This window comes from Alternaria triticimaculans (genome assembly GCF_023758025.1).
Source record: "Alternaria triticimaculans strain BMP 0046 chromosome Unknown scaffold_6, whole genome shotgun sequence".
Taxonomy (NCBI): Eukaryota; Fungi; Ascomycota; class Dothideomycetes; order Pleosporales; family Pleosporaceae; genus Alternaria; species Alternaria triticimaculans.
The window spans coordinates 774,926-800,081 of record NW_026055963.1 but is presented as its reverse complement, the minus strand read 5'-3'; the positions used below and the strand labels follow the sequence as shown (position 1 = coordinate 800,081).

Sequence of the window (25,156 nt, the reverse complement as noted above, 5' to 3'; positions counted from 1 at the left end):
CAAAAAGTTGTATATATCGAGCAGACGCTAACAGACGCATGGACCATGTAGCAAACAACCAGCGATGAGTGATGAGTCCGAAAGCGCCCTCACCAATACTCATACACCCCATGCAAGGAAAACCTAGACACCCTAGAGCCTACATTAAAATATAAAGATGCAAAGTATCTGATCTAACCTCAACGTAGGCTCTAGGGTGTCTAGCTTTTTTCTTGAGTAAGTTGCCTCAGTCTCTCTTGTTACTGCTAACGCTATCGGGGCACACAACGTCTTCTCGTTGTCAAATACCCGCATTTACGAGGTATAATGTAAAGAACTCAACGCAGGTCGATGACGGCACCTGGGCAGTTGATGCTGGTGTCGTCACGTGCCTGCTGGTACCTGAATCCATATCAATCTTCTTCACGTCCAACCAAAACCCAAAGCCAGCCTCTGAGATCAACAAAGAGCTACTTCACGTCTTCCCTCCCCCATAAACCAACCACCACACCCATCCATCCATCTCCCTATTCCCTAGGCCTCCAAATCACCTGACCCTCACAAGCCAGCCGCCCCGCCAAGTCCCTCCAGTGCCACACCAAGCCCCCAAGCTCCAACGGCGCAACCGCCATAACCAACAAGTGCGAAACTCTGAACACGCGTTTCGCACCAACAACCCCAACAAAACAACGACTTTTCAGTGTTGACTCAGCCCCAACAGCCGTTGGTGGTCAAGCCACAGCTGTTGCGAGTCAAACTAAGAGTCCAGTTATATGACATCATCGACCGCATCGACCGGAAGGAGCGATCCGCGGAAGTTGCTTCCTCCGATTCCGAAGCATGGAAGGTCACACACGTGGACCAGCTAACGGGCTAGCCTTAGCAGGGAAGGAGCGAACATCACAGGGTACGCAACCAAGTTTGCGAAAGTCTAACGAGTCCAAAGTTTGAGGACACGAGGCCAGGGAAATTTGACAAGTTGATCTTGAGCGTCATGAGCGATAGCTTTCGTGATTAGTTATCTGCGTGTTCGTATACGAGATCTACGGATTCGCGTCGTTCTGTGTGTGGCTACAATCTCCGCCTCGTAATAGAGAACATCCTCATTTCAATGTGGATAGTTATGCATAGTAGAAAACACCCAAGTCCTTAACGCCGTTATGCGGTATCCAACAATTTCTCCCGGAGCATTAATACAACTCTTCGGTGTTGGATCCCCCGCAATTCATAATTCATCCTCTACATGTATCACCGTGCCTCCGCGGTAACCTCAGCCGCTGGCTTTGGCATAGGCTTGAGCTCCGAGCCTGCCCCGCTCTCAGCCCGCTTCCGGCCTGTGAGGGAGAAGTGATGGCTCGAGCTAGGTCGCTCTTCCGTTTTGTCGGTGTTGTTGTTATCACCGAAGCGCGAGAAGATGCTGCGCTTCTTTGGCTGCGGCTTCGGCTCGTCGTTCAGGCCCACCTCCTCAAACCCCTCCTCGGGCACTTGCTCGTGGCTTTCGCTGTGGCGGGGTTGTTGCATCGAGGAGCGCGGTGTGGCGCGCGAACGGCGGACGTCGAGCGAACGTCTGGTATCTACGGAGCGGCGCGCATCGAGCGACTGGCGGGGGTACGTCTCGTGGACATTGTCTTGGATTGGGGAGCGCGCGGAGATGTCCTGTACTGATTAGCGGGGTCTTGCCACTGGTCGCATAACATACAAATGACCGCCTGTACGAGTCGAAACTCTCGCGCGAGATGCTGAACGGCTCGTTCTCGGCGAGCAGACTGCGGTGATTTGAAGATGTGGTCGAGATGTTGGACTTGGAGTGCCAGAAGGTGGGCTTCTCTTGCTGAGGGCTCGGCTGTCGCAACGTCAATCAATGTCTCACGCGATGACATGCGCGCGTGTCGCTGTCCCTCCTGCATCCACAATCACATGGGTTTGACATTGCTTACCGGTAGATACACGCCGCTGTCGTTTATTTCTATCACATGGTAAGCGCCCGCTCAGCCGATGCAGTGATGCCGCCCCAGGAACATGCTCATGTTTGAGCCCCAGGCGCATTCGCAGGAAATCTCACCACTCAATTTGTACTCGACAGGGTCCTTGACCTGCACGGGTGCGGCGCCCGAAACAGCTGTGCTCTTGAAACCGTTCTCCGGCGCGCTCCGCTGGGCCTCATCGACGGCCTCAGGCACACCCGCGCGACGAAAGGGATTGCGGATAGGCATGGTGGTAGGGCGCTAGGGATCAAACAAGGCGGTACGAGAACAGAGTGGGGAGTTTCAGTAGGCTGGTGTAGATTGAAAAGGCGAAGAGGAATGGTAGGTCGCGGCTGAGATCATGACTTCTGCGCGGCGCCAATCGGGCAGGAACCAATTGCCCTAATGTGGCATCGCCTCGGCACCTACCAAGTCCCGATTCAATCTTGGAATGTCCTCGTGTGAGAGGTTGGCGCAAAACCAAAGACGTCATGTCGCAGACGCGCAGACTTGATTGACTGTTGTCTGTAGAGATTTCATCAGCTGTCGAACCAGGCACGCTCTGGGGCGCAGATCAGACTGATCCCTGCCGACGGAAGTCAGGTACCAGAGAGCCCCTCAGCTCACCACAGCCGCGCCTCAAAACAGCTTGTTTGCACCTCACACAGGCTGACCTGCGTTATCGCGACTAGAGAACTGCTCACCGGCGGTATCCTTACCTTTGCGCTGGCACGAACATTCGCTACGGCACCTTGCGTTAGGTGGATGTGATGCGGTGATGAGGCAACTCATCTAAATCAGGCTGCGACGGGAGGTTGCGCCTCATATCCGAAACATTGGAAGATCTTCGCGGTTAAAGACGATGGTTTCTGTGCCTCAGCCATCAGCCTCTGCACGATTCGAAGTTCGCACGGCCGACTCCACTGCTGTCGGCCCCTCTTTACTCGATCTGTGACCGGGGTAATATGTGCGGAACATGAGGCTGTGCCCATGTAAGCAAGGTCGGCAATGTTCGAGATCCCGGCGAAGTTACATGAGATATTTCGAGTGTAAACACTGCAGGCGATCCATGTGATGGAATGGTACCTGCGAACTCTCGAGACGGACCTACCGCGGTAAGTAGGGTCTGGTGCTTGAGTCTCCCCGACAACACTTTGGAATGTTTTGAGATGCCGTTTGCCCTGGCTACGGATACTACGGATACTTGCTAACGGTAGCCGCATGGGAAGAAGGAATTCGCTGTACATGAACCACTTGGAGATGCCGTATCCGCGACGCTGGGTCGGAAGATCAGCGTACGGTAGTCAGGTCAACTCAGCCTTGGTGAAGTGTAGGAATGTAGTCGCATTAATGCCTTTTGTTCAGCAATATCGCGCTAGATACAGAGAGTGTTAGTAGCTAGCTGTTGGTCAGTGGACAGCTCAACGCAAGGCTGCGTCCAGGCTGGACTGCTGCAAAGCAAACACGCATGCGGCAAACATCCCCACCGACGCTTGTCGAAGTGCATGGAGCAGATGCCAATCATGCCTTGCAGCTTCCCCTCACCTTGATCACCACTGCGGCCTAGTTGCAGCACAAAGCTCGTTCACTTGTGCGGTTGTGGTGAGGAGCTCCTAATCTTATACGAGCGCGATTATAATGCCCAGAAACTGGAAAGCGCCGGCGCATTATTTGAAGTTTTCGGATCATGAGATGGCATGGGTACGAAGGATTCGTGGATACGAGGACTAGGGTTGAGTCAATAATTTCGCGGCTTACTTTGCAGCACTAAGTCGCCTTGTGCATCGTTTGCCTTGGCTGAGGCACCAAGACGGAATCACCATCATCGTCTCGTCATGATCCAATTTTCTAGAACGAGAAGTGGCTTCCGATGACTTGTGGCTGAACGCCGGGAGAGAAAAATGGAACCGACCGAGGGGCCAACATTGAGTACGGCCAACACGTTCACCATGGCAAGGGCTTTCGTTGGGTAATTGTGTAGAGATGATGCTTTTTGGAGGTACTGAAAGAACAATTAGTATGACTAAAGATCGTGTGTGATCAGTGCGCACTGGCGAGTGGTAGTAGATTCCGCCAATCGATAGAGTCCCGGCATGGTGGCGAGCGAGGAGATGACCCCAAAGCGTGCGCTGGAGAAAAGAATTTGGAACCGGCCGGGAGCGGTGTGCTGGGAGTGACCGTTACACCAGAGTAGATGCGGTGCGCCGTGCAAAGAAAGCAAGGACGTGCCCCGCTCCCATCCAGGTCTGTGAGATACCATCATGGTGGAGAAGCGAAAACCCGATGCGTGAGATGAACCTTGAAGAGTGCCAAGCAGCGACGAATAGCGGAAGGCCTTGGGCAAGAAAGTGGGAAGACCATCTCATCCAACGACCGCGGCATGCCAAAGCCGCCATCCGCCCGCCCCAAAATTGGACGCCCACTTAGCAATGCGGGTAGTGGCTGAAGACGCTTCTGCTGTGTGTGAAAGCGATGGTGCGGTGCAGTTGTGACGACAGCCTCGTGTTTCAGACGCAGGGAATGGCAAGACGGTCGCATCCGACTCAGGGCGGAAGATCACTCAACCTGAGGAATAATACGAGTTGATATTGAGCTGGTGTTTCCGAAACACTCGGAGCAGTCCATAGAGGGAAATTCGTCATCCTCGCTAGCCGTCCACAAGCGCGCACACCCCTGGGGCCTTCCCTTTTAGCTTACCACCTGGGCAGCATCGCTCGGATTCATCGTGGTTCCCAGCGGCTGACTTCCGCCATCAACGTCGACGATATTTTTACGTCGATATAGACCCCGTTCTCATGTTACACTTCAAACACGTGCGGCGTCGTGGCTCGCGATGGGCTCGCGATCTGCTTCGTATAGCTCCACATACCGTGGCCGACACAAACAGTCAACGTGCCACATCGTCGCTTGCTAGTCTTTGCTATTTCAGTCTACAACCCGCACCGTGTCGCGAGACCCCTGCAAGCGCCCCTGCCTAACTTAGCGCTCGAACAGGGTAGCGCCTGCCCTAGACAACCCAGCCAACTTTTCACCACCGTGCCGTCCACGGGTTGTTTCTCAGCGGGTCCGAGAGTTGAGCTGATCTCGCTGCATGCAATATAATAAATCCTTTCCCAACCTGTCTCTCGCTCCCTGTGCCTTCCGCCCCCGACTCGCTCCCCGTACCCATCTGCGTGAATGACAGGTCTGATTCACTAGTGCAATCCACCTCGTCTTGCTCGACGTTACACACTCGCTTTTACCACGCCATCAGTCCAAGGGTCTGGTCTTAAAACCCCCGCGTCGTACCCCAATTTCGCGCCTGAGACTCCTGTCGCTCGCTCGCTCACCTCTTTGTCCGGATCCCTCTATCGATACCAATCTAATCAGGAACCCCCCATTCGCTACTGCCCTACCCGTCCGCACCTTCTTCCCCGACAGGTGTCACTCACAGTGTGCCTGCCTGCATCTCATCTCCGCCCCGCCTGCTATTCTTACCTTGATCTCGACATCACTCCTACTCCACCGCAAACATGGGCTTCGGATCCTCCGACGGCAATGAGTTCTTCCAAAGCTGGGCCCTATGGCAGAAGATGACTTTCGTAAGGACTTCAACCGACTGCTGACCCCGCCTGCTAACGATGCACAGGTACTGGCCTGCGGAATTGTACTCACCATCTTCCTGGGCCTGCTAAAGCTATGGTACGACAAGAACAAGGTCCGCAAGTACAGCAAAGTGGACAAAGGCAAACGCGCAGCCACTCCGGAAATGCTCGAGGCGCAGCCAGTAACCCAGGTGACCGAGGAGACCAAGGATGAGATTCCATTCGGCATCCGCGCGATCCAGAGCGGTATTGAGGTCGACGGTGTCTGGATCTCGCGTACCAACACCCCCGTTGGCAGTAGCCGTGCTTCCATCGTCAGCGAAGCCCCTCCATACGCCTCACAGTCACAGCTCTCACTGCCCCGGCCAGTCGCCCAAGGTTCCAGCCGCAACAGCTCGCGCGGTCCCAGTTCTTTCGACCGCGCCGTCTCCGCTGAGCCCGTCTCAACCCAGGACTCCCGATCATCTTCTCCTGCGCGTCCCCACAACCATGAGGGCCCCCGCTGCAGCAACTGCAATCACCACGTCTCCCGCAACAGCGCCCTCAATGCCCTGGAAAACCCCTACGCTACCCGCAACTCTGGCGCTACTTCTCGTGAGTATCAGCATGCGCAATAGATTGAACTATGCTAACAGCCTTAGCTCCCTTCGGCCAACATGGACAGTCTGCAAGCAACTCAAGCCGCCGCACCAGTGACGAGTCCGACTACATGGCAGCGGGCCAAGACGTCCGCACCTACGAGTCCGCATACTTCAGGCCCAACCAGCCCATTGACCCCAAGACCGACCTCGAACTCCTCCGCAGCCATCGCCTCTCCCACGTCGCCGAGACTGGACAGCTCACTCCTCGAGTGCGCAAGCCAGGTAATAGCGGAGAGTGGGCCAGCGTGGCGGACAACCAAGTGTCCTCGGTCAATGGTGTTAACTATTTCATGCCTCAGAAGTCACCTTCTCCTCCGCTAGCTACTGTCGCCGACCAAGCTGAAGACGTATCTGCCGGACCGAGTCACGATGGCAACGCAGCGAACCAGGCAAGGCAAGCGGTTCCCCTGACCGAGTCTTACGCGCCCAACGCTCCCTACTACCCCGACACCTACGAACCCCGTGGCCCTCACCACCAATACAGCTACGATCAGGTGCCGTACGAAGTCAACACCGAGCAGAACCAGGATCGCGATGACCACGTCCTGCGCTCCGTCAACTCTGGCTTTCAGGTCCTGAAGCCGGGCACCTTCCAGCCACCCACCCCTGAGGAGGTTGAGCTCGCCGAGCGGAGAACATCAAAGAAGCTCCAGAAGAAGAGGAGGACATCCGGTGATTCGCGGAAATCAGCCTTTACCGAACAAGTCTAATTTTTCATTACGATAATGATAATTTCGCTACGGCTTCCACCTCGCCTCCACAACAACGTGCCGGCACCAACTGCATTGATGTTTTTACAGCGTTTAATTTTGTATCATCTGGCAACATCTGGGGCTTCTTCTGGGCAGCATTCTGGCACTGGGTACTTTGCATGTACGGTTTTGGAGCATGGACAGGCCCACCTACTGTTGTTTTTCTTAATTCACTCTCTCCGCCGCAACAGGTTGCTTGGCATACCAGGAACGCGAGCGGCGTTGTAGTAAACCATCATCATAATCGGGGCGTTATAGACACAAAATGGGCACACCTAACGATCGACACGTAGCATGAGTACCAGGGATTACGGGCTCATTGCATAGCATATAGTAGAATCACGAACTTCTTCTCTAATCCATTCCTTCTCAAATTTGACACGGTCTGCGCAGATCTGAGTAACTCGCTTCACCACTCTACCTACAACAGACTACGGCTATAATGGCCCAAGGCGACGAAGGATTAGAGTTCTCACCCCCTGAACGCCCGTGGCTTGAATTGGCGAGGCACAGTAAGAAGCCAAGTCCTCAGTTGCCGTCCGTCGTCAGCAAAGCGCCACTCAGCTGAACAATGTGCGCTGACATCAAGAAACTAGGCAAGTAAGCCACGCCCGACGTCACATGCTGGTGATTGGACTGGATCAAACGGGGCAAAACAGACTCTGCAGCAGGCAGAGAAGAAGAAAACCAAGTCTTACTTACATGAATGAATGTATGTATGTACGTGTATGCATAGGGCTGGAAGGATGTCTCGGTAGTGGCAACTTGCGCGGCGTGTACATGAAGCTACTGGATGCGCGGGTTGTGAAGCCGCGGGCCCTGGGCGGTTGTTGAATACCTGCTCTACGGTGCGGTGAACATAGGCCAGTTTGTGTGAACGCATGTTTACTTGTTTTCGCTTAATGTGATTTGATGGGGTTGACTGGAGGATGTGAACGGGGATAGGAGAGCGTTACGTCTCACGTTACGAGAAAGACGCGTGGTTCGGGAGTAATATGGATAATGGATTTTACAGGTTTCGCTCTCCAGCTGTTCATGTTGAATCAGGACATTGAGATACGATCTCGCAATTTGTCGACAGAAGAACGCAACCAGGTTCCTGGACCGGCAAAATCGGCTCCTACCTACCGTCTGCCGTGCCCCGACCCGTGTCCCTGTTTTCCTCCTTCCTTCTTTTCTCGCGTAACTGCCTTGTTGAGTGGCGTCTTTGGTCTAGTAGGTCTTGGTACATTTCCCATTTTTCTACTCCATCTTCGTTTTTAGCGAACGTGCGTTCTTCGCTTTCGGCCCGGTTCTCATCTCATCTCTTTGATGGGGGAGATGGGAAAATGAGAGAGGGGGTCGAGCGGGATGCGGAGATTGGGGAAGTAATTACCTGGATACGAGTATCGTGATAGAGCGACTGAATGTATTCGAAAAGTGGTCTCTACCCGGCCGATTTCACATGTCTAGCCAAGTCACATATTCCCATGGATTACAGACTAGCGCGATGTAGATGTTCCCAATACCTCGGCTTCCACATTCTAGAACGCGTTGTCCTTGCTGAACATACATGCTGTATGCAAGGCGTAAAGTCTTCGACCGGTGAGCGGGTGAGTTACCAACTGTCGCCATTTTCCAACAACACACCCATCGCCGCGCGCTACGCCGTTACTGCCTAGGCAAGGAACCCAGACACCTAAATTAGAAACGTCGAGCCGTGTGGCGTGCATACATGCTGCGGGAGGCTTTCTCACGGTCTGTCTGGCGCAATCGATAGGGCGTTGGGTTAGCGAGAAGGCGGCAGCGGGGTTGAGTCGCGCCTTCCTGTCCGCTGGTCGCGCCTGCCCAATAACCTGCTTTGTGGTGCAGCGTGCAGAGAAGCCTCATCGTCATTCACGACAACGGAGTTTCGAGTTGTTTTTCCCCTTACGCTGCGAATTCGCCTAATCCCCTGATGTCGCGAGCATGGGTACACGTGGATTACGACATGTAAGAGGCGGGGCGTTGTGATGCGCTGGCCCTTTACACAGGCGAGGCATCCAGGGGCAAGGTCGTAAGTACTGGTCCTGAGAGGTGTGATTGACGGTGACTTGTCACCGTCACCGTCGCACGGAATCGGTTTCAGATGCGTTGGTGCAGGATCTGTGTGCCAATCGATGTCTTGTCTCTGTAGATGAGTTTTGGGATTTGATCGGTACGGGCTACCGCACACCGGGTCGTTGTTCCTCGAAGACTGCGGAGGATGTTCAGAACGACCCAAACGCAGCGCCTTTGACCACTCGGCCACAGCAAAATATCGCACATCGAGCAGCGAATGCTCTTCGACATCTTTCTGACAGCGTAACTGCCGCCTCGATTGTTCTCAGTACCCTGGACAATCCGGCGACCTCGCCACCATCCGCGCTTGTATCAAGATGCTTCCTTGAAAGCACAAAGGTCGGTCATATTAATACAAGGCCGAGTTCATCAAACACCTCAGGCTCGACCATGAGCAAGCTTTCGACGTATAGTGCTTTCGTTTTCGCGCAAGCACCTCATATAAAGAAGAAATTGAACAGATCTGCAGCCTACATAAGGATAAAAGCAGGCAGGTTAGTTGACCTAACGTCAATGTAGGCTCCGGGGCGCTCAGTCTTCTCTCTAGTTGGGGTGCAAGCAATCACCAACGACATCGAAGCTACCTACCAACCAGTCCGGGACTTGGAGGACTCTACTTTCCGTCGGTGCTGATGGATGGTTCTGCGATGCGAGAGCGATCGTTCCGTGACTAGCTACTACCCTAGATTTCGATCTGGTTCTGTACCTGAATTGCCTGCCTAACGGCATAAGCACCAAGTTCGCTGATGATCATCACGGAGTTTGGTGGATTCGGTATAACCCTAAACTCATTCTCAAGGCGCTGGAGTCGGTCTTCGGCCAAGATGAGAAAGCTGATGAGCTAATCGCAGCGTGGAAGATACTGCAGGACAGTAAGGATAGCTCCTTCGGCAAGAGCTACGGCCGCAACTATATCAGCCCCAACATTTCATCCTCCATACTCGATTGAGCCTGCTACACCAGTGCTTATGTTCGTCGCCATGTAGCGACGGAGCTCGCGTATGCCTGTACTCTAATTTAGTGGTGTAAGACTGCTATGTACCCTATACGGCCAGTTTTCTGCGTTACAGCGAATCATCCAGAGGTCTACATTGCCGTTAGTCTTCGTTAGACATTGTGTTATGTACCGATGTAGGCCACAAGAAGTGAAAAGAAAATTATGGAATCAAACCACCCGGAAGTCTACGTTGCTCTTAGTTCTTGCCTGTTATCTCATTTTGTACTATCGTAGGCCGCAAGAAGCAATAAAGTTATTGTAGAAACAGATCACCCAGAAGTCTACATCGCGTTTAGATATTTCTGGTATCGTATTAAACACTGCTGTATGCGGAAATAAGCAATGACAATGTAATAGAAGCAAGTCGCCTAGAAGCTTACGTTGCTCTTATTTCTTTCTAGCCGCCTCATTTGAAGACAAGTGCATCTCGGGATTTCACGTAACGTAACGTACATGTCGATAACAGCAACGGGATATCTCTACAGGATGTCTTGTTGACCGCCGATTTGTCACGCTTAGTTGTGTAAACGCTCTGTTTGCACCTTTCCCTTAGGTAGCCATATACGTCCTTCTCGCTTCTGACTGACATCATCGCAACTGCCGCTCCAATTACTTCCAACACCCACGACACCCTACACACCCGTGCCGATATGGCCACCAAGACCACCAAGAGGCGCAAGATGCGACCTTACGAGACAAAGGCACTGATTATCGAACAACTGGGCTTCGGGCGTAGGCAAGCTTTTAAAAAATAGCGCGCGAGCAACCTATTAAAGCCCTACTAGGAAAGATTCAGCAAACACTTCCTGGATTTGTCTCTATTAAATCTGGCAAAAAGGGTCTAAAGTTCGTTCACGTCTACACTTGGATGATTAACAGCGAGAAGAATGGCTGGTGCACATTCTCTGCCCGCGTTGACTGTTAATACACTACTAATATCGACTAGCATGCATGGCTTTTATATTGCCTTGTCGACCAAAACACGAAGTGTAGATATGGTTGCTTCTATGCAAAGGGGCTTAAGAAATTGGGAACATACCGAAGCATGTAGGACTTCATCGCCTTCGAGAAGCGGCAACGCGCACGGAACAAAGGCAAAGGCGCTGCTAGTTCATTAAAGACCGCACTATCCTCGTCCAAACAACCAGACCTCCACGGAGCTACCTTATCTGTGGATGTGTATGAGCATCGTCTCCATCCCGACGAAGGTGTTGCCAGCATCTTCTGGGTCGAAGGCATGCCGGAAGCTTTAGAAGAAGATAAAGGAACATCCATTAAAGCAACCGTCCAGGGCTTTTGTGGCATGAATGAAGCTGAGTTCGAAAGAGCGGTCATGAACGCCTTTGATCTACGTAGCCACCGGCAGATTGTGGTGGAGTTGGATACCACAGGGGGTTTGACGTACATCGGCGCTCAGTACTTCGCGCACAGAGATGGGAAAAAGGTCATTTTCCTGTTGACCACCAGGGAAGTAGCCAACGAAGAAGAGATGAAGCCGGTACCGTTGCTTCTACAAAGAGTGCGAATGAGTTTGACGTAGCTTCCGCCAATAGGCGCTTGCTCGATTCAAGCGCACAGGACAGCCAAGTGCATGGGTACGCCACATATCGCTTCTCTCTACCAAGTCGTTCAAGACCTATCAAGACAGTGTCTCAGTGCTGGAGAGTCTTCCTTTCTTATTAGCTCAGTCAAATTTGGGCATCTGGGGAGAGGACGACAAGCCTTCAGACGATGAAGACGAGAATATCAGATAATCTATCCGCGGTAGATAGATAGACTCAATACATGAGTAGATCCAACAAACTAGTATGGTGAGTATAATACACAACAAGAAATGAAGTCCTAACCTCTTCCATCTAACAATTAAGCATGTCCACGTCGCACACAACCTCAAAAGTCCAAAAGACTCCTCCCAGGCACAACGACCGCAGTATTCGGCACCGCCAAATCCTTAGCCGGCTCAGCCTTCGGTACCGCAAACCCATACTCCGCTTCCCAATCGTCTTCGTAGTCACTCTCGTCCTCTGAATCCCAATCACTCTCCTCGCTGTTATCCTCATAATCGCGCTCACTCCAGCCATCGCTATCATCATCCGCCTCTTCCTCCTCATCTTCATCCACCCAATCCGCATCGTCCTGGTCATCGCCATCGTTCTCAAAGTCGCGTGTGGAAACCTTGACCTTACTGATGACTGGTATATCCAGAAACCTATGACAGCTCAAGTCCTCTAGCTCTCCAGTGAGCAGCTCAGTGCCACTTAGATAGCCTAATCCGCCTTTCTTGTCTATTTCTTTGCGCTCGAAATCGAGTTGCACAATGGCCGGTTCGCCCCAGCTGTTGGTGTGGTTGAAGCGCAGTACCTGCAATGTATCCCATAGTGGTAGTGGCTTTGAGGTGAGAAGCTGTTGGATGGCGTTGGCGTGGCTTCGTTTGCTGTGATGCACGTATAGGGCCTCCAATCCGCTCAGCGCTGTGAGCATGGCTTCCATACGCTTGCCGTAGTTGTCGTCGATCGTGCCTTCGCTCATCTTCAGGTATTTGACGGTCGACGCGTAGGTGGGATTCGAGGTTACGGTGCGTAGGAACAGATCCCAACGCGTGTTGGCGATTGTTAAGCTGATGTTCTTCGCAATGTGTACGGAGGAAATGCGATTGAGTGAGTGCGCCGTTAATGAGAGGTTGATGATATGGCGGTAGAGTGCTGGCTGTTGGCCTTCTTCGACGTCGTTGACGCTGGGCCGATCGGGCGCGAGGTATACCGATATGAGATGGAGGACTGGGTCGGGGAGGGACGATAAAGTAACGAGCGACATGTTTGCGGTAGGGACGAGATTGCGAAGTATTTGCGACAAGTTTGCAGACTGAGGTGTTGGGTTTGGAGGAAAAAGAGGCGAGGTGGTGGGTATATATTGGAGAGAGACGCGTCTCGATGATGTAGACGCGCCGAAATGGCGCTAAGTTTGAGATGGTATGGCGCGTGCACCCCCTAGACAGAAGAACGCGAAATGGCGCGGTAGTGTTCCCGGGACATAGGCGAAGTGCCGGTAATGGCAGCAGCAGCAGCAGCAGCAGCAGCAAAAGACGATATGTTGTGAATGCCCTCTCGGCACATGGGATCCTATTGCATTGCCATAATATGTTGACCAAAACGCCGCGCTATGCATGTTGAAAATCAATCACGTCCTGCCCTCGCTCATAACTTGACTTTCTTCACGGGCTTTTGTTCCGCTGTCGCGTCGTCCTTCTTCCGCTTGAAGATGCTCTGGCTCTTCATCTGACCAAGTCCAGCCTTATGCGCTGGTGCAGTCTTTGCTTTCAGCCCGAAACTGAGCTTGACAGGCGCTGCTTCCGCCTTCACTTCCGTGGCATCTGTCTTCTCTCCTTGTGTTTGTTCGTTGGTCGGCGATTCGACCTTCTTCTCCTCGGTTGGGGACGCTCCTTCGGCCGGTGGAGTAACCTGCTGTTGTACTGCTGCTTGTGCCGCAGCTCGTTTCGCCTCGATAGCCTTCTTGGCCTCGGCTTCTTCTTGTGCACGCTTCGCCATCTTCTTCAACATCTTGTCTTCGCCCGCACCGCTTCGTGCCTCGGCAGCCTCCATCTCTGCGATCTCGTTGCGCCTGTTCAAAGCCGCGACGGAGGTGTCTCTCCAAGCGATCATCAACCCGTCCTTTTCGTCTTCCTTGACATGACAGATACCCTCACGTCCCAGGTGTTTGGCAAACTCGGTGAGCGAACTCCACTTAGTAGCGTTCATGTGGACGTGTTCCTTGTCTCGAATATACTCGTTGTAGAACTTGTTGACGCCGATCCACTTCTCGTTGTGTGCTGTCCGCAGAAGATTGACGAAATCCCTTTGGAATTCGTTGCTGAAGCCTTGAATGTACTTCTTGGGGTCCTCGCCGACAACTTGCAGGTTCCGCACATGGCCCTCGCTCTGGACGTGGCATTTGAAGCCGTTGGCGTCGCGACATTGCTTCTGGCACGGCTCACACCACCAGCGCAAGCGCTGCAAGCCTTTTGACTTCATCTTGTTGGCCACCCATTTTGTACTGCCCGCTTCAGCCTTGCCCATGGTTGTGGTTGTGGCGGTGTCGACGGTGGGTTGGCGTAGAGGGTAATGCGGTTACGAGGACGGTCGTCGCGTATGCGGTGTGAAATCACAGCGGATCTCGAAGGTAATCTCGTGTAGTCGTGTAGATTTCGTATAGGTAGCCGCGATGCGTGGGGCGAAAGGTCGTATGGTGAATGAAGATTGGCGTGAATTCGCAAGACTCGTAGGGCTGCTCAAGTCGCTGACTAAAGAGATCGCCACCCGCGGCTGCGCTAGCGCTAGCCAGAATTGGGTCCACTGCGCACGTAGGTAACTGCTCAGGTGCGTCTCATGTGCGCACACGACATTTCGCATTTGACAAGTTGATGGTAGGTAGGCTGTCTGGAACACAACGTCTCTAAAGGTTGGAATGGTAGAGTACCGTCGAAGTTACCAATATCGGGGGTCTATCTAATATCACCACGAGCACCATCTGAACGTACAATGTAGAACCCCTTGGGAAGTCTATTACCTAGGTAGTATGCTGAACGGATCACCTATTGTAGACAGTTCACTTCACACTTTTCTAGCCCTTCAATGCACCTTATACAAGAACAGAACTAAACAGGTTTGCAGACTACATTGATGTGAAAACGTGCAAAGTAGGTAACCTAACGTCAATGTAGCCTCTAGAGTGTCTAGTGTTTTCCTAGGTTGACGTGGATGGATGAAGGTGAGTGCGCGGGTATTTCTTCACTTCGGTAGAGATCCAGGTTATTTTATACTCACACGTTACAACACGCCGGGCCCAACTCAGACAGTGGCCAGACTCTTTCCTCCCGATATACTCGTAGCTACGACTAGCTACAATGGCGCGAGGCCCCTCCACCCGTGCCTTGAAACAGCGAAAGCGCTCCGCGCCCAAGCCGTATGAAGACAGAGGCAAGATCGTCGCCTCTCTCGGATACTCCTACGCTGACGCCGCTTTTGACAAGTGGCGAGACTCATCGCTCGTCAAACCGTGGTGGGAGGTCTTCGTCAGCAAGTTTCTGAAGACCGATCTCTACAAGCCTAGTAATAGCGTTCCCACCTTCGACGATCTCTATGCACGCATCCGGGACAGTGAGTGGCGCGGCCGCATAGGATCCCTTGGGCAGACGCATTTTCCGAGGTACGACAACGAGAAGGACTGGTATTCGTGGTTGTTACACAGACTCGTCGTGGAGAACACTGGCGACCGCGAGGGGTGTTTCTACTATTGGGGAAGAGAAGACGTGGAAACCGTATTCCGAACAGCTTACCACTACATCCTGTTTGCGAAATGGGAGCGCGCAACAGCACTCACGAGATCGAAATCCACGAGATCAGCAAAGACGAACCCAAAGGCGACTACTGCACATAACCCGGCGCCTTCATCAGACGACTCGGATGCTGAAGAGCGCAAACCAACACTAGGGCTTGCGTACGTGCGGTGGACTGAAGGTCGACCTTTGGGCGCGCTTACAGCGATTGAGATCGAATCGTTTCGTAGCTATAGCTTGGAGGGCTTCCTGGAAGAGATTAACCAGCGTTTTGGGCTCAGTAACCGCAAACAGCGTTGTAAGGCGCTGGTAGCTGAGGACAGCCAGGCACGCCCGGCAAAGTATGAAGTAGTAGTCTTCACGCTGGAGACTGAGGACATCGAGGTTCCGGAGGAGAAGCTCAGCGACGATGACAGGGTGTTCCGATAGGACGATTACATATCGGACAAGGTATCGCTTCCATGGAGGTGAGGAGTTATTAGACCTGGGAAAATTGTACCTTATACTGGGAAACAAAACGAACAGGTGTTCTGAAGTTTACATTGCTCTGAGGACCTGAGTTTGTAAAATACGGAGGTGATGTAGAAGATCAATGTCCGCTTCTCCTCCGAATAAAGTGCCCTCGTGCTGATATGACACACACCTTCTCGAGCTTTAGCACACTAACCTCTTGTACCAACGACCCCCTAATGCAGAACCATCCCCTTGCATACCCGCCACGGCCCGCAGTCTTGGCTACAATCAACACTCTTCTTCTCTTTCCCAACCCGGTAGCAAAAAATGATCTAGAACATATGAGGAGCGGGATGTTCCAAGTACATCAACCAAATATCGTATGAGTTCTGCTTCCGCGGAGGCAGGGGTAGTGCTAGATCAGGGAGAAAGTGCGAACCTCGGAAGAAGTGCGAAGGAGTGCGACAAAAAGTGCGAAGAAGTGCGAAGGGGTTCGACAAAAAGTGCGAAGTGCGACTGTGTTCTACGGTAGGGTATCAGAAGTTACCTCTTTGGGGGTATTCGGGATGGGAATCTGAGAATTCGGTACTGATGATGATGGATGATATGGCGAACCGAGTTTGGCATGGAGGAAACGGGGCTCTGACACAGAGATGTACGCGAGACACCCCGAACAGGGTAATGCATAGCGCATATCAGAAAGGGCCCGCTATGATAGCCGTTTGAACCGGGATTCGCAGGTCGTAGGGTGCAAAGACACGGTACAGGAAGACGGAAAGAGCAGCTCTGGACGGGAGGAGAAGGGTCAAGCCGCATACGCATATGCAGACATTACCGATGAACCAACATCCCAATCCCACCCAAAGAAAGAAGAAAAGAAAGCAGATACTTTACCTTGCTCTCTCCCATCCTCGACAAATCTCTTCACACAAACCCACACGTCTCACGCCCATTCGCCCCCCAAACCCCTCTCTCCATCCACCCATCACCTTAACTCACCGAAGGATTCACTTAATGCCCCCGAGAAGCACCGCAATTGACCGACTAGAATCAACACTTTTTGGCCTTTCCTTCCCCATGCAGGCAGCCTTATAGCAGATTTGACCGAAAAGGGTGGCAGGTGGAGACCGTGGAGGTGAAGTGGCAACAAAGGGAACGATTGTGGCGAAGACGCCAAGCCAACGTTGAAACCAAGGGAGCGATCCGAGAGGAGGATAGGGTAGGGTGTTCGGGTAAGAGTAGACGCCCCACTTTGCGCAAAAAATTATGGGAATGCCGATGCCTTGCCGAGCATGGCCGTGTTCCCCGGTCCAAACAAAAGGCGGCACAGACGCGGGTTTTTGTGGGAATAAAGCGGAAATGGCAAATGGTCAAGGGGCATCAGTGCGTCTTGGTGAGAATAATAAGTCCGAAGAAGAGCGACTGGAATCCATGGTTTTTGCGTTTTGTTGCCTCTTGGAGTAACAGATGGGGCCGTTATGACGTTGCTCTCGGTGCGCTTGGTGTTGCGGATGGGTTATGCTTGTACCCGATGGTGTGGTTTTGCGTGTGGATAAGACTATTACCGTCATGAACGGCCCTTTCACGCTCGCACGTCGGATTACGCGAGTATGTGTAAGCAGTGCCTTCCTCCGATCTCTCACAGATGCTTCAGATCGCACCCATTGTCCTGAATCCAGAGATCGCCGATGTCGCCGGCTGGAATCCACGCATAAGAGCGAGGTTGCCTAACGCAGACGGACCGGATGGGTGTACCAAGGTCGGTGCATTTGACCGAACCGCTGTATGAAAAGAGACATACTCCGAAAAGGCTTACAAAATCCTGATTCTGCCGCAATCAACGGTGGAATGGAAGTTGCTGCATTGGGTAAGTGGATTTTCTTGTAATCGAGATTTGAGGATCGAGATTTTGAATAGTGATCAAGTGACTGAGGGAAGAAGAGAAGATGCAGATTGGGACGGTGTAATTGTGGGGACCATGAGATGTACATTCGTAGATCATCTATGGGAGGCAGTCTGGCATTCAATTGCCCCTGCATATGCTGGAAGTATACCACCGTTGGGTTATGCCAGGCCTTGAAAGAGCAAGGCAACTTCAAGCATACAGTTCTGCGAGCACGTACACACAGCGTAGGTGCTGAACTGTTTCCAGGGCAAGTCGGGCGAGAATCGGCGCGGAGTGACCTATCTCGTGTTCGACGATGTTATCTGTGGTGTTGCGCGGGTGACGAGTCAACCACATGTGCACCCACTGCACATCATCTCCTGTCTCTTCAATCCACCCTCCGCCTGACACTCCTGTCACCATCAGCACCCATGCCCCCAACAACATCCTGCACCAGCTCCCTCAACTGCGCCTGCACCTCTTCAGAATCATAGTCTTCTCGTGCCGCGAGCTCCTCAATGCGCCTCCGTATCTCGGGATCCGGCGCATCGACAGCATCTTCTTCCATGGTGCCTACATTGACCTTGACACCATCGGGTAATGGGGGCGGCGGGTGAACACCCTCAGTCTCTATGACGCCCGGTGCAGCTGGTTCGTCGCCGGTGCGTAAACTCTTGAGGTACTGGTACACTTCGTGTGTCTCGCCCTCCTCTTCGCCAATCTTGTCCTCTGCTGTCTGGCCCTCTTGGTTTTGTATCTTTGTGTCTGCGCCTAGTTCTTCAACAAGGCACTTCGCTACTTCGGTCTTTTCGGTCGCGAAGAGGGGCGTCTCGCCGTCTTCGTCGGTGATGTTGACGTCGGCATTGTATTTTTGGACCAGATCGCGCAGCACGGCGAGTTGGTTGTACGAGGCTGCGGCGTGGACTAGCGAGTAGCCGTGTGCATCGCGGGCAGAGGCCAGATGCGGGTGCTGCTCGAGCGAGGAGAGGATGGACTGCGGGCGCGTGTCGATGAGGTTGAGGAGGAGATCGATGGTTGGTGCTGGAAGCGCCATGGTGGGCTGCGCGTGAGGCTGGTCGGAAGCGGCGGGCGTCTGTGTCGGAATGCTCGGTATTCTGGGCGTGTTGGGCGATCGCGAGGGCTGCGCATTCGAGTACGCGCAATTCTGGCTGCAAATCTAAAAATGACGTGGTGGGCGGAGATGCGGAGACTTCCCTGTGGCGCTCCCCATCGCGCGGCTAGCTGCCATCCCGGCCCCCAGATCGACTAACATCTTGACTTTCATCATCGTGCATCTGCGTAATACATGCCAAACTCTATCTAATTATCATCTTTAATGTTTATGTGAACATGTCAGCGGATGAACAGCTGGTGCAAGCCTCGGACACCGAAGTCAGGCCGGCGCAATAAGGAAATGTCACTGTATGGGGCGCTCTGGGCGCCAGCTGAGACATCCGGACGATCAAGACCAACGCCCAGCGCCCATCACACACAGCCTCAAACCGTCAGCCTGGGCCTTGGCCATGCTCGCGTGCCCCTTCACCCTTTTGCCCTCCGCTCCCGTGCCTGCCTCGTAATCTTTACACGTCCTAGTTGTTCTTTCTTCTTCTATTTGGTAGGCGCCATACACGTCAACACCGACCGCAGCATACCGTATACCGTATCTTTGTAATACCGTCGCACAGCGTCACCCAACGCTAGACTCTCGCCTTTGTCTTGGCCTTCTCTAGTCGCCTTAATGCGCTTGTCCCTTTGATCTATTGTCTGGACTTGACTTGCATTCTTCTCTTCTCTGTCTGTCGTCATTAGACACCCACTCTCGCAAACATGAGGACCATCAAGGGCGTCGGCGTGCCGTCGGTTCGCCTCGTCCTCTCCTACGTCTTCGACTGGATCGTCATCATCGCCATTGCAGCCATCGCCGGCGGCTGGGAATATGTCGAGCCTTTCCGACGACCCTTCTCGCCCGTCGACCTCTCGATATCGTACCCGTACCAGACCAGCGAAATGATACCGACATGGCTCCTCGTCGTAGTCTCACTCATTGCGCCCGCCGCCATCGTCATGATCGTGTGTCTTGTCTGGGTCCCTGGACCAACCGCCGAACGCGGCACACCCAAGTCGCTCATTTGGAGGAGGAAGCTTTGGGAGTGGAATACCGGTTGGATGGGTCTTGCGCTCTCGCTCGCGACGGCATTCCTCATCACACAGGGCATGAAGAACCTCTTCGGAAAGCCGCGACCTGATCTTCTGTCAAGATGTCAGCCAGACCTCGAAAACATTCAGGATTATGTTGTCAACACTGTTGGAGAGATTTTCAATCCGGCCTGGGTACTCGTCAGCGCAGACATCTGCAAGAATCCCGACAAAGACCTTCTCAAAGACGGCTTCAAGTCCTTCCCCAGCGGCCATTCCAGCTGTAAGCCCACCCTCCCCCATCCCCCGCAAACAACCCACTAACCCACCACCAGTCTCCTGGGCCGGCCTCCTCTACCTAACCCTCTTCCTCGCCTCCAAATTCTCCGTCGCAATCCCCTTCCTCCCCCACCGCCCCTTCTCCACGAACCCCGCCCACACCTCCGCCATCTCCCCCTCCAACCTCAAGAAACAAGCCACCCTCCCCATCCACAAGCAAGATTCCTCCCTCTCGTCCCCAACCTCCTATAACGACGACGCCGTAGTACCCATCCGCTACCAAAACGCCGCTCCACCTGTTTACACTTTAGTCCTCATCTTGGTCCCCATCTGCGCCGCCATCTACATAACAAGCACCCGCTTTACCGATTTCCGCCATTTCGGTTTTGATATGTTGTTTGGTACGCTGATTGGTGTGACGTGTGCTTGGTTTTCGTTCCGTTGGTATCATCTGCCTATTACACGGGGTGCGGGATGGGCCTGGGGACCTAGGAGCTACGATCGCGCGTGGGGCATTGGTGTCGGCAGGGGAAGCTATGTTGGTACAGAGGGCTGGAGTAGGAATGGAGGCAGTGAGACTGCGCTCAGGAGACGCGCGGATGCCCAGGGTACTGCGAACGGGCATAGTGTGGATGAGAGTGAGTTGGGTGTGCTGAATCGTAATGGCGCGCCACATGCTGGGAACCCGCCGAGTTCTATGCACTCGAGAGTTGGCACCGCGCAGGAGGTTTGATCTTTCTTTCTTTTAATACCACGTAATGGATTGGGAAGCATGGCGTTTGGTGGATTGCTTGTCTTGGACACATGAGGAAAGAGGTGGTTATCAGAGGTGTTGTATACCAGGTTGGCTACTTTGCACATATTAGAGTGCACACTCGAAGAATTGAGAAACTTAATTCATTGATCTAGACATTACCATGGTGATGAAATGGCTGTTCTCTATCTAATGTATTACCCGAACTGCAAGGGAGAGCTGTGCCACCACGTGCTTGAGCTCACGGCTTGTATGGATCGCACTGCAAATGAGATGGAATCGCGTGAATAGACAACCAATCAAATCGGAAAGAGGAATCGAGACGCAAGCTGATTGCATGAGATACTGTACCTACCAGTAGAAGATGAAAGTAAAGGTCGCTTGGGGTGTTGTCGCTTTGGGCTATCATGTCATGTCAAATCAACTGAACTTTTGTATGCTGCTACGTATACCTCTCCACCTATTGGCAGTTGAATACCCTCTGTTCCACTGTCTTGTTGAAAAGACGAGCTGCCTCACCTTCTTCTCCTCTGCTATCCACGCGTGTACGGATGGAGACAGAATGCGCTCTCATGTGCTTCGGCGAGGCCATGCGAAGAGCACATTCGTCGCACACCATCCAGTTGTATCGGGTCGGCCACTGTAGAATCTCATCATCTACAAGCCCTTCTTGCCCTTGGCCCTCTCTTCCTCGCGCTTCTGGTAGATCATACCCGTGAAGGGGTCCTCCCATCTGCACGCAGTCGAGTATGCAGTGTGGACGATTGCGGTAAGGAAGATACCAGCTGGCTTTCCGTACCAGATGGCCGTGGCCAAGAAGGACATGGCTGAGCCGTGGTACATGGGCGAGCTGGAGACATTGAAGGGGAAGGTTGTCACGGGCTCGTCCATGAGGATGCCGAAGTAGTCTCCCAGGTAGGTTCCGGTGACACCGAGGGCCCACATGGAGGTCAGGACGAGGGTATTTCCCATGGCGAAGAGGGGGATCGCGGAGTACTTGATGGCGGGGGAGAGGAGGGTTGGGTGCGTGGGTTGGTCGGCGAGAGCCTCATTGTAACTGTGAACAAGCAGTCAGTATCATGACTGGCTCGGGCAAAGGTCCATGTCTGGAGACGGTGGTAGCTTTGTACGTACAGGTAGTCTCGGAAGATACCCAGAGAGAAGATGGTTACGGCGAGCGCATAGCATCCAAGTCGCGGGTTGCCACCGAAAAGCTTTGTGATGACTTTGTTGTGGTATTCTGAATACTGTTAGCCTTCTTTGTTTCCGTCTTGCTCCACGACACCCAGCAGTCTCCCGAGGCTCGGCTATAGCCGCAAAAAGAAATGATGAGGTTATGTACCTTGCTGCGCGGCGATGCTGAAGCTCTGTTAGTTTCTATGGCAGATAATGGTCGATTGCACTTACTTCCAGAACGTAGGGTTGAACACGATGCTCGCGGCAGACACTGCCACATGTTAGCTGTCGCATCCGCGGCTGCGGGGAATGGATGTTGGCACTTACCCCACAAGCTGGGCTTGCTGAAGTCAATATACGAAGTCATGGTGGTGAGAAAGTTTCGGTAAGCTACGAAGCATCAAATTGCGACAGCAGTCAGTGTAAGAGAAGCGTGAGTTCCAACATGCGAAAGCTGTGGGGGGATGCCTAGGTGTTGACAGCTTGCCCGGCAGATGAACATGTGGAGCTATGACGTCTCGCTAATCCGCATGTTCAGCACTCGCGGGAAGAGCGCCTCACGCATTATCGGCTAACGGCAACCTTGGAATGTGTACGATTGTATTGTTTTAGTTTTCATTGATGAAACTAAGCAGTTTTGACCTCTGCCACAACGCGTTCAGCTTCTGCAGCCTTTACTGCGGGGTATACCATGTCTCTTAATGATGAGAAATTCAAAGAACGCCCTAATCAACCGTGTATTTCCGACCAGGTTCAACAGGCCCAGCAAACTCGCTGTTATCCATCACAGCTACAATCCTTCTGAATCCTACGCGGTGGCGTAGTGACCAACGACCTCCAATGACCTCAACGTCTACAGGCCGTTGTCGGCACAAGTGAAAGGTCCACCAAATCCATCGGCCTTGTAGCCGTCAATAATAGACTGGACAGTCGCGTATGTGCCTGCAGTCAGGAACAACAGGCCAATGAGGCAAAGCGCGACGTTGAAGAAGAACCCGGCATATCCCTTCCAACCCCGGACCTTCCAGAAGTTTGGTCCGTGAGCCTCTCTGCGAAGACGGAAGTACGCTACGCCCCAGAAGATGAATCCGAAGAACGAGTCGAACAGCGAGCTCATAAGCGAGAGCAGGTCGGAGAAGAATGGAATGACCTCGGCGATGATGAAGGCGAAAACCCAGAGCACAGCGAGGATTGCGATCCATGTGAGCCATCCGGCCATGGTGTGGCCAGTCCTGTGTCGGGACTGAGAACCGTAGATGCGGAACAGCACAAAGCGGGCTGTTACGGAAGCATACAAAACACCAAGGAAGATGATTGTGGGCACCATGAAGGTAAAGGATACCTTCTTGTAGACCTCGTTGGAGATGGAGCCGAAGGCCGGGGAGGTCATGTAGTTGGTACCAGTGTAACCGTACACAACACCTCCGACGAGACTGAAGACGAGGACCTCGCAGATGGTCACGGCCCAGAGTGCCTTGGGAAAGTCCTTGGGTTCCTTCATCTCGGCGATGAAACTGGGGAGGGTGATTTGGCCAATGAAAGTATAGCTAATGTTCATGAAAGCACTCATGCCCATAACGAAAGTGGTTCCAGCTGGGGGTATAGCGTAGACCTTGAGAGGATCAGCGGGGTCATAGCCTGCGGGCTTTCCGTCAACACCGGAGAATGCTGCCGCGAGGATGACGGAGATGAAAGTGAATCCCGCGGAGGCAGTCGCCAGCGTGGCGAGGGTGCTGAAAGTTCGCGGAAGCGAAGCCGCAAACGAGATAATGGCAGTGATCGCAGCGAAGGCGATAGTGCAGGTACCGTGTCCAGTGATGGTGTTCCACCATTTGGCTCCGACAAGGCAGTGCAGACCCATGATGAAGACATCTGAGGAAAAGTTAGTACTAGGTTGCTGCGTACCTAGGTATTGACAGGGGTGGTCGCTTACTGTTCAGGACAAACATGACTGCTGTGGCGTAAAAGGCCCATTTCTTGTTCCAGAAGAGCATCTGACCAATGTCACAGACGTCGCGAATCTGGGGATGGCGCATGCAGAATTCCCTAGATCGTGTAAGTATGGCGGTTGCGGATGGGATGTTGAGTGCGCGTACCAGGTGGTCAGGGACGTGTACAGGACGAGACCGGCAATGACGAAAGTCAAGATCAAGCCTGGAACGAGACCGAGGATCGAGTAGGACCAGGGGAAAGACATGATAGCCAGGCAAATGTACTCGGAGAACAACAGAGCCGCGGTCTTTGGCCAGCTGCAAGTACGGTACTTGATGGCATTGTTGGCTTCCAGTTCGATCTGCCTGCCGATGGTGATGCTAGCGTCAGAGTCGGCGTCGGTGGATGTAGGTAGAATTCCTCCTTGGGCTTCGGCGTCGTAACCCTTCTCTTTCTCGAAGGCGACCTTTTCATTACTGCTTTGGCTGTTGTTGTCGGCGGGCGAGGCCTTGCCGCCGAAGAGAGACTTCAACGCCATTTTACGCAACGGATACACCTCTTGTAAGGAGTGTAGTAAGAAGAACGACGGTTAGCCGCTTCTTGGAGCATTAATTGCGTGTTCAAAATCCGGGCAGGGGAGTGTCGGAGTGGGTTGGGTAAACGATGGAGAGGCGGCAGGAAGATCGTTAAATATGCGCGGGGGCAAGGTGATAGCGGGTGCAGGGAGTTGAGCAGTGGAGGAGCGTAAGCTAGGGTGCTGGGATGGCTAGTCCAAAACTTGCGGGGGCAGAGGAGAGTTCGGTGAAGGCGAACAGGGAAGGCGCAAGAGTGGGGACTGCTTTTGCCTGGTGGCGCCTACCGAGTTTGAGCGCGCCTATGAAGACTCGCACAAACACCAGCCGTTCGCCGCGCTATGACCGCTGCACTGTCGTCTTTTCCCGCCCTCACGCTATGAAATCTCAGTGAAATCCTCTGCCCTGGCGCCGCGAGTGCCGCTTCGTGTGCTTTAATCGCATTAGTCGATTAGTACCGGGCGAGCGTGACGTCCGACGCATCGCTACCGCTTCAACGGCACAGATCTGCCATTTCACTGTCGCGCACGTGGAGAGTCTGGCCATGCACCAGGTCGTTTGTCGAAGACTCATTACGTCAATCGTCAAATCCTCGAGATAGCCAGACCGGTGGCGCTGCTGCGATGCCGCATTCCTGCGTA

At 53.2% G+C, this 25,156-nt stretch overlaps 9 protein-coding genes across 9 annotated transcripts; 3 read left to right on the top strand and 6 right to left on the bottom strand.

Annotated features, from left to right (window-relative positions):
* Positions 1 to 1,227: 1,227 nt before the first annotated feature.
* On the bottom strand, positions 1,228 to 2,192 carry J4E78_005157 (uncharacterized protein; the record flags this gene model as incomplete). The annotated part of the gene is made up of 4 exons (XM_049365779.1): positions 1,228 to 1,635; positions 1,679 to 1,822; positions 1,917 to 1,945; positions 2,042 to 2,192. 4 exons carry the CDS (start codon positions 2,190 to 2,192, stop codon positions 1,228 to 1,230), a joined length of 732 nt encoding a protein of 243 aa, XP_049222494.1.
* Positions 2,193 to 5,455: 3,263 nt separating this feature from the next.
* J4E78_005156 (uncharacterized protein) lies at positions 5,456 to 6,878 on the top strand (the record flags this gene model as incomplete). The annotated part of the gene is made up of 3 exons (XM_049365778.1): positions 5,456 to 5,524; positions 5,572 to 6,121; positions 6,169 to 6,878. The coding sequence occupies 3 exons, from the start codon at positions 5,456 to 5,458 to the stop codon at positions 6,876 to 6,878; spliced, it is 1,329 nt and encodes a 442-aa protein (XP_049222493.1).
* A 5,008-nt stretch (positions 6,879 to 11,886) lies between these two features.
* J4E78_005155 (uncharacterized protein) lies at positions 11,887 to 12,810 on the bottom strand (the record flags this gene model as incomplete). Its single annotated transcript, XM_049365777.1, has 1 exon — positions 11,887 to 12,810. The coding sequence occupies one exon, from the start codon at positions 12,808 to 12,810 to the stop codon at positions 11,887 to 11,889; it is 924 nt and encodes a 307-aa protein (XP_049222492.1).
* Positions 12,811 to 13,190: 380 nt separating this feature from the next.
* J4E78_005154 (uncharacterized protein) lies at positions 13,191 to 14,069 on the bottom strand (the record flags this gene model as incomplete). The annotated part of the gene is made up of 1 exon (XM_049365776.1): positions 13,191 to 14,069. One exon carries the CDS (start codon positions 14,067 to 14,069, stop codon positions 13,191 to 13,193), a length of 879 nt encoding a protein of 292 aa, XP_049222491.1.
* An 827-nt stretch (positions 14,070 to 14,896) lies between these two features.
* J4E78_005153 (uncharacterized protein) lies at positions 14,897 to 15,757 on the top strand (the record flags this gene model as incomplete). The annotated part of the gene is made up of 1 exon (XM_049365775.1): positions 14,897 to 15,757. The coding sequence occupies one exon, from the start codon at positions 14,897 to 14,899 to the stop codon at positions 15,755 to 15,757; it is 861 nt and encodes a 286-aa protein (XP_049222490.1).
* Positions 15,758 to 18,054: 2,297 nt separating this feature from the next.
* On the bottom strand, positions 18,055 to 18,720 carry J4E78_005152 (uncharacterized protein; the record flags this gene model as incomplete). Its single annotated transcript, XM_049365774.1, has 1 exon — positions 18,055 to 18,720. The coding sequence occupies one exon, from the start codon at positions 18,718 to 18,720 to the stop codon at positions 18,055 to 18,057; it is 666 nt and encodes a 221-aa protein (XP_049222489.1).
* A 773-nt stretch (positions 18,721 to 19,493) lies between these two features.
* On the top strand, positions 19,494 to 20,814 carry J4E78_005151 (uncharacterized protein; the record flags this gene model as incomplete). Its single annotated transcript, XM_049365773.1, has 2 exons — positions 19,494 to 20,085; positions 20,138 to 20,814. The coding sequence occupies 2 exons, from the start codon at positions 19,494 to 19,496 to the stop codon at positions 20,812 to 20,814; spliced, it is 1,269 nt and encodes a 422-aa protein (XP_049222488.1).
* A 678-nt stretch (positions 20,815 to 21,492) lies between these two features.
* J4E78_005150 (uncharacterized protein) lies at positions 21,493 to 22,378 on the bottom strand (the record flags this gene model as incomplete). Its single annotated transcript, XM_049365772.1, has 3 exons — positions 21,493 to 21,892; positions 21,970 to 22,075; positions 22,339 to 22,378. 3 exons carry the CDS (start codon positions 22,376 to 22,378, stop codon positions 21,493 to 21,495), a joined length of 546 nt encoding a protein of 181 aa, XP_049222487.1.
* A 486-nt stretch (positions 22,379 to 22,864) lies between these two features.
* Positions 22,865 to 24,481, bottom strand: J4E78_005149 (uncharacterized protein; the record flags this gene model as incomplete). The annotated part of the gene is made up of 3 exons (XM_049365771.1): positions 22,865 to 23,883; positions 23,945 to 24,057; positions 24,108 to 24,481. 3 exons carry the CDS (start codon positions 24,479 to 24,481, stop codon positions 22,865 to 22,867), a joined length of 1,506 nt encoding a protein of 501 aa, XP_049222486.1.
* Positions 24,482 to 25,156: the final 675 nt, after the last annotated feature.